We start from the raw sequence: 7,466 nt of genomic DNA on the forward strand, positions 1-7,466 counted from the left end.
CTCTTACGAAAACAGCAAACCTCTCTCTTCAGACACTCAGAAACAAACATCATCGTCAGTTCGTATATTCATCAATATGGGTTCCCACGACTCTCTCAACCAAGCCGAAGGTGCTCCTCGCTTCTGGTACCGCGATAACTTCTTCCTCACAAACGACAAGTCTTATCTATGCCCTCAAACCTTCAACAAGTCTCTCGATGACAACTGGTGGAGCAGCCCCTTGCCAAACGGACAACTCCAGAGGGTGCTGGATAACTGTCTGACCCTGGCGGTGTACTATACTCCCCAAACCGCCGAGGAGATGAAGAGTAAGTTGTCCAATCCTGCGATTGATGTCTCTTTGCTAATAAACAATCCAGGAAACGGCATCGCTTCACCAAAAGATGGCTCCCCGCATAAGATGGTCGGTTTCGCCCGCGTGGTGACTGACTATGTAACCCTAGCCTACCTCACAGACGTCTTCGTCGTCGACGAGTTCCAGCGACGAGGATTGGCGTCGTGGCTGATGCAAGCTCTCAAGGAGATCGTCAACGAGTGGAAGCACATGCGCGGACTCCTTCTCATGACCCACGACCAAGCCGCAGCGAGGCTGTATCAAAGGGAACTGGGTGCTCAAGAGTTCGAAAAGGGTCCGTCAGCTGGCCTAGTAATGCTCGAAATGGCCGGCCCAGCCGAGAAACCTGCACCCAAGCACTGAAATGCATTTCGCTTTTATGTTATTTCTTTCCTTTTTTTTTTTTTTTTTTGTTATCTAGCGATGCATTTACCCACGGCTTTACGTCTGGGTGACTTTTTGTTTTCTGTCATGGTTGAAGAGGTTGGGTTTTGTTTTGTCTTAGCGCTGTGATCCGGACATGGCGGCTCGCATCTCAATGGCGCGTTTGTAAGGAGGAGCGATAGGTGGCTGGACAGGATCTAGAGAGACGTAGTCCTCAGGGAGCTGGTACGAGGCGTCGGAGTCAAAGGCGGATAGATCTCCACAGGCAATGAACGGCGCGACCCATCGACTGTTTCTCTCCGTGTCTTCAGGCACTTCATCGTAAACCTCCATTTCCACAACTCCCTCGTCCTTTGCCATTGAGTCCTGCATGTCAACATCTCCCTTCTCCTTGAGCATCTCCTCCAATCGTCCGCCAACACCGAGCGGCTCTTCGAGACTGGCACGGAAGCCAGCGGGGGGCTGGAAGTTGATGCACACGATGAAGGCTTCCACGCTGCTTGCGCGACTACTACGGGGCTTGGCCACGATGACCTTTTCGAAGAAGATCTTGAGCTGGGCGTAGAGAACGTCGACGTTTCTACCGCGGAAGATCTTGGCGACGAATTTACCTCCGGGCTTGAGGACACAGAGGGCCAGGTTAAGAGCGGCAAAGAGCAATTGGGACTGAACGTAAATATCGAGGTCATGGAGACCAGTCACATCAGGAGCACCATCGCTTAAAACAAGGTCGACGGGGTGCGAGGCCTGTGTTCCAGCAGCCTTGGGGTCGTAGGAAGAATCAAGAGCGGAGAGTAGAAGAGGTACTGTCGCAGGGTGTGTAATATCGGCTCGAAGTGTGGTGATACCAGCAAGAGGTGAAATAGGCTGTAGATCGATCGACACAATCTTAACATCCTCTCTTGGCTTTGCAGGTTCCTCCTCGTTTTGCTGGATCTCAGTTGTCTGCTGCTCGTCATCTCCATCTTTGGGTAGGATTCCCAGCATCTGCTGTCGAAACTTGGCTTCCTTATCCTGCCACGCAGCCCGGCCAAACTTCTCTCCCTTAATTAGTACACGGGAAAGTACTTGCGACCAACTTCCAGGAGCGGCGCAGAGGTCGACGACTCGAGTGACATCGGCGAAGAGATCGAATTCTACGAGGATAAAAGTCAATTACAGTACAGGCGGAATTGTTCGGTTCGCGGGTTCTTACCCTCGTCAAGCTGCAATAGCTTAAATGCACTTCGCGCACGCCACCCTTGCTCTTTGGCGAGACGGTAGTAGGCGTCGCGCTTATCTTTTGAGGATTTTCCCATGCTGTCGACTTGAATATGAATTGGATGAATTTTTTGAAGTCTGAATTTGGTGCCCCGCGTTGATGGTGGGGGTGCCCTGTAAAGTTTACCCCTCTATGGATCAGACGGGATTGGCTTGGAAACTGAGAGTCAATGAAGTTATTGTCTATTACAGACTCATCAAGAATCGTCTAATTTAATTCATATCTATGCCATCTCGATCAAACCCCTTTTTCTCAAAATCCCAGCTCTTCTCCTACAACTTCCAAGGCTTCCCTTAATAAAACACTGATCGTCGCGTGCCCAGCTACGCCGGACGCCCGTACAATAAGAGGATAAAGTCTTAGAAGATGCTTTCTCCCATCGCTATCGACATTTCTCAACTCAGGAATAGAATCCTTGTCGCTCTTCAAATCAACGAGCTTTCTTAGAATCCATGATAGCTCCTTTCGTTGGCTCAGAGGCTGAGGCATCCGTCCCCGTAGAGGCTGGTCAGCGACGTATGCCCTCAATGTCAATGCGCATCGAAGTATGAGGAATGGCGCAGCTGTGCTAGCAATCCTGGCATGGAGTGTAACTGGCGACTCGGCAAAGCGAGTGTGTCTTGGATCTGGAGACTTGGGCGTCGGCGGTTGAATGACAATTGTTGGCTCGTCTTTAGCAGAAACCATGTCAAACAAGACTTCGCAGGCGACATAAGCCATGTCCACACGCTTTGTTGGTGGCACAGACACAGTTCGACCTGCACGAATGCCATAAAGCGCAGATAGGCCTTTTTCGTGTGTTCCGTTGATTATCGACTCCTCTTCTGGTGAAGGTGCATGAATTATCGACGTCTTGAAAAGACTTTCTGCGTAAGCCGTTCGAGCCTTTTCGGGAACTGCTGCTGCACCGAGAGAAGGTATGATTAATTCTCGCAGCTTATGGAAAGATGCGATGTCGAAGCTCTCATCGTCGGGAAAATTCGTCTCTGGGGGAGTAATACTGCAGTCCGCGCTCATGATCCCATCAGCGATAGCCACAACAGTAGTCCAAATGTTCCGGGTTACTTCTTTCGAAAGCTCTAGGCTAGTAATGTGCGAGAGAGTCGCTTCAAGGACAGTAAGCGCTGTAGAGGTAGCCAGCCTCCATGGCGGCGTTGATTTAGTGACTGTAGTAAAGCCATATTTCAGCGCAATGGGTTTGCACAAGGCTTTCAGTGCCTTGTAAAAAGAGTTGCTGCTATAGATATCGGAGTTCGATGAATGGTTGACAACGAGCTTTTCCAGTTCCTTCATGCCCATCTTGGAAAGCGCAATGTAAGTGCGCTTCGAGCCAGACTTTGATGGACTAGCCTGAACAAAGGGCAAGACCACAAAGTCCGCAACTTGGGTGATCATGGCCGACGGAACGCCTTCAATGTCGGTTCGGATCATCTGAACAGCTTCAAGAATCTGTGCCTGCAGCTGTGTCATATACTCAACATCTTTGACGTAATCACCAACCGTGGCTTCGTCCAGGGTTTCACGGAGCAAGCTGAGAATCCTGTCAACTCTCTTAACCTCAAGAGTCTCTTGTATGAGTCGGTAAATTTCTGTCAGAACAGATACATAGGCGATGAGGCAGTTTTGGTTGTCTTCTGCCTTTTCGCCGACAGATTTGGAAATTGGAACTCCCCTTGCCCACAGGTCCCACGAAATATCAATCGCAGTCTTGCTAAAGACAGACTTTCCATCGTTGTTGGTCTCGGATAGGATGTGAGCAAGAGCTTTGAAGATCGCAGTATTAATATCAAGGACTTTGAAGTCAAGCAGGGTGGTGAAATGGGTAAGCAATTCTTTCCACAGGTCGTCAAATGAGGGATGAACCGCGAGGATATCGAGATAGTTAGCCAAGAGGCTTGAGATACCGTTGAGGACAACAACAGCTGTCTCTGTCCACTCGGCACGATCACCATCATCAGCTTCTTCCTCTTCTCCCGACTGCAAAACTCTGATTTCTTGCTCAATTGATGACAGGAGTTTGAAAACTACTGATTTGACACATGTTGACCACGACTCTGAGCTAAGTCGGTCGCCGTATGCATCAAAAATTCGTAGCAAAGTCTGAATCGCGCTGTTACGAAGCTCGAGTCTATCATCAGTAGTAACATTAGTCAGTCGGAGCAGAAGCAACATCCACAATGCCGCATCAGAGCATTTGTGTTCATGATCAGCTGCCATTTTCTCAAGATCAGATGGGTTCGTGGATTGCATCATCTCCGCGGGGATATCTAGCGACTCATTCTTAGAAGAGAGAAAGTCACTCAGCACCCAGAAGAAAGTCACCGTCTAGAGAAAATTAGCACTCCTCGAATATCAGAGCGGAAAACTTACAGTCAATGCAATATTAAGATCGTCGTCTTGTGAGCAAAACTTGTAGAGATTATCGACAAGGATCAAGAAACATGAGTTCGGCAATGAGGCCAGGAAGTCTGAGCAAATAAGCTGGAGGGAGTTGAAAGACGACCTGATGAGCTTTGCTGAACGGGTGTCGAGGAGGATTGGGTTGGCCGATGAGCCACGGCGATACTCATGGTCGGGTTCTCTTGTGACGAAGATGGTGCCAATGATTTCAAAGGCAATGTCCCATCCTTTGACTAGTGTTTCTCCATTGCTCTCAATTATACTCTGTAGCCCATCGAGAATGATTTTGTGGATATCAATATCTGTGGAGTGGCTTGCAAGGGACACCTCGCGATCTCCCTTGAGCAACGGCTCTAGTGACATGCGAAGAGCCTCAAAGAACCGCAGTTGTTTCTCCCCGCGAGCCTCCTCCGGCAGCGAAGAAGTAACATTGGCAGCTTCCCATGCCAGTTTGACAAGAATCTCAGCTGCCCTTGTTCTGACGGATGAATTTGTATTTGAGGAAGTCAGAGTGTCGATGAGCTTGTTAGTCAGTACATCCCAGCCAGATTCTTCTGGACTGTATTCCAAAAGTCGTTCGATATTGATATTAGCAAGCTCGCCTATTTTGGCAAGCGCGAACTTATCTTCCTGGGTTGATCCAGAGTTCATCTGACCAGAGGCTCTGCGGCCCTGCGCGACGGGGGCCTTGAGCTGCAGTCCATCGGATGGTGGTTGGGCTTGAGAGGCCGCTTCAGGCTGTTCGGACGACCTTTGCACCAATAGGCTACAAACAGCTGCCACAACTTCCAGGAACGACTCGTTGGGGAAGTCAATCGTACTCTCAATAAGTCTTGAAGCTGCAGTTTCGACCGCACGAACCTCAGAACTGAAGTTGTGCATCAACGTTGTCGTCTCATTGTCACCCCCTTCGACTCCTCGGTTTATACTTGGTGCTCTGCCAGGGGTCTTTCCACTGACGTAAAGGACAAAGTCTGCTTGTTGCAAAGTCTCCAATATGATGTTCCAAGCATCTGACAAGGTTGGCCCCAACGCGATGCCTAAGTTTAGAAGTGCTCGTAGACATAGCAGATTGCGGGTATTTAGAGATACGACTGAGGCGTCAAACGATGCCTGCCGTCCCTTGTCACCGGTAGGTGTTGTGGGTGTCAAACTGTCAACGCTGAGGAGTCCTCGAGCATTGCTGAAAAGACTGCCATCAGTTGGCGTACTCGGCGTTTGGGGACGGCCCTGGCCAGAATTGACACAAGCAGTAAGAAGATTAGACGGGACAGCTGCCTTGCCTAGACTTGTAAGGAAAGCATCACGGGGAGTTGACAATTGCAACAAACCAGCGACATGTGCAAATCGCTGGAATGCACGCACCAGTCCGTGATAGTACTCCGAGTCCAGTGCAGCGTTCAAGAACGTTGAGCAAGTCGCAAGAATGGCCGGCCAGCATTCTTCAACGATTGCAGCACAGATCTTGACTTCGGAATGTTGAGGATGGTCAACCAGTGAGAGTGGGTTAATAGGAACAGGATTCTTCCTGAAAGATGCCGACCTTTCCAGCCTGCTCTTTGGCGATGCGTCGTGTTCGCTTTGAGGCACAGGTGAATCGCGTCCAAACTCTTGTCTAGAGGCTCTCTTTCGATTTCTTGTCTCGCTTGCGACTGTGAGAGACAGGACGAGCTTAGCGAGATTGTCAGAGACATTTGAGATGCAGGCGAGTACCAGGCTGTAGAGATAAGACTCTGGGATTGCCGGTGCCTCCGTCTTGTCAAGTTGATCGATGCATGGAACGCGGACTGAGCTGAACTGGGTGCTGATACCTACGGTTATGGTTTCAGATCCAACTGGTCCCGTCATCAGTCCGGTCATGCCACTAGCCTCAGCAATGGCTTGCTCAGACGAGCTTTGAGTGTTTGAGCTGACCGTAGGTAACGACGACTGGGGGCCAAGTCCGATCACAGCAGGATTCTCGGAGCTTAGGCGCACGAATGTAGCTATCAGGGGTTTGAGTACATCCTTTTCCCCCTTGGTAGCATCGAACATGGCGTAAATGCGCCTCAGGAGGGCGTGGTCCGCAAAGATCCCCCTAAAGACTTCCATGCACAGTGCTCTTTTCCAGAAAGTCTCGTCTTGGTCAAGAATATGGGTCAGCACCGCCAGCGCCTCGCCGCATTCTGACGGTAAAATGCCGATATGCCTACGCAACATCGTGTACAGAATTCGCATCAGTCGGACCGTGGTTGCAAAATTGGGCCTCGCCTTTAGTGCGCCTATAATAAGGGGCATGACTCTACTGCGTAGAATCTGCGCTTGCTCGGGATGTTTACTGAAGACAGTGGCATGATTTGTTATAACGGACTCGATAAGTTCTAGGCCAAATGTCTGCTGAAGTCCCGAAACGCGAATGAACTCTGGTCGTTGGTTTTCAGTCATCAAACACAGATCATTGAAAATCTAAACAGGTTAGAGATGATAGTAAAAGACATGGCAGCACATACTCGGTAGGCGTCGGTTGCTGCAGGATGGCTATCTGAGTACTCTGCGTCGCTGTTCATGGATCCTTCGCCTGCTTTCTCTGCTTGGAATTAGTACCCGTTTTTTTTTTCGTTTGAAAGAGAAACTCACTGTCTTCGGCAACGACTTTGTCAAAGACAGACACAACCAGCTGCTGAAGTGTCGCCGCTGAGGTATGATTCACAATTGCATTTTTGCTACTCTGAAGCGTAAAGCAAATGTTTAGTGTCGTCACCAACAAGTTTCCTTTAAGATCGGACGCATAATTCTGAACAAGCGAGGGCAGCGCTTGCAAGATCTTGAGCTGTACATCGAGACCAGCTGATGTAGCTTGCATCAACGCCTCCAGGACCTGGTTCAGCTTGGACCTTGGTAAAGCCTGGGCAACGATGAGTCGCTGAAGACAGACAATGGCAATTGCAGTGAATTTTGCATTTTTCGTGCCACATGCGATGATGAATGGGTTGACAAAGTTGGGTTTTTGAGATAGCTCTGTATACAAACAAGTCAGATATAGCTTCCACTAACAGCGGGGAGCTCTTAGACTTCAGGGGCCGTCTGTTCGGACGGATTTCTCAAATT

At 49.6% G+C, this 7,466-nt stretch overlaps 3 protein-coding genes across 3 annotated transcripts; 1 reads left to right on the plus strand and 2 right to left on the minus strand.

Moving 5' to 3' along the window:
* Nucleotides 1-39: 39 nt before the first annotated feature.
* Nucleotides 40-866, plus strand: FGSG_09301 (uncharacterized protein). Its single transcript, XM_011330158.1, has 2 exons — nucleotides 40-308; nucleotides 360-866. Exons 1-2 carry the CDS (start codon nucleotides 77-79, stop codon nucleotides 695-697), a joined length of 570 nt encoding a protein of 189 aa, XP_011328460.1. The 5' UTR covers nucleotides 40-76; the 3' UTR covers nucleotides 698-866.
* Nucleotides 836-2,016, minus strand: FGSG_09300 (tRNA (uridine-2'-O-)-methyltransferase TRM7; the record flags this gene model as incomplete). The annotated part of the gene is made up of 2 exons (XM_011330159.1): nucleotides 836-1,854; nucleotides 1,914-2,016. 2 exons carry the CDS (start codon nucleotides 2,014-2,016, stop codon nucleotides 836-838), a joined length of 1,122 nt encoding a protein of 373 aa, XP_011328461.1.
* Nucleotides 2,017-2,231: 215 nt separating this feature from the next.
* On the minus strand, nucleotides 2,232-7,221 carry FGSG_13549 (uncharacterized protein; the record flags this gene model as incomplete). The annotated part of the gene is made up of 4 exons (XM_011330160.1): nucleotides 2,232-4,304; nucleotides 4,350-6,824; nucleotides 6,869-6,945; nucleotides 6,996-7,221. 4 exons carry the CDS (start codon nucleotides 7,219-7,221, stop codon nucleotides 2,232-2,234), a joined length of 4,851 nt encoding a protein of 1,616 aa, XP_011328462.1.
* Between the last annotated feature and the right edge of the window lie 245 nt (nucleotides 7,222-7,466).

The sequence above is a fragment of the Fusarium graminearum genome, chromosome 4 (assembly GCF_000240135.3).
Source record: "Fusarium graminearum PH-1 chromosome 4, whole genome shotgun sequence".
In the NCBI taxonomy this organism is placed as follows: domain Eukaryota; kingdom Fungi; phylum Ascomycota; class Sordariomycetes; order Hypocreales; family Nectriaceae; genus Fusarium; species Fusarium graminearum.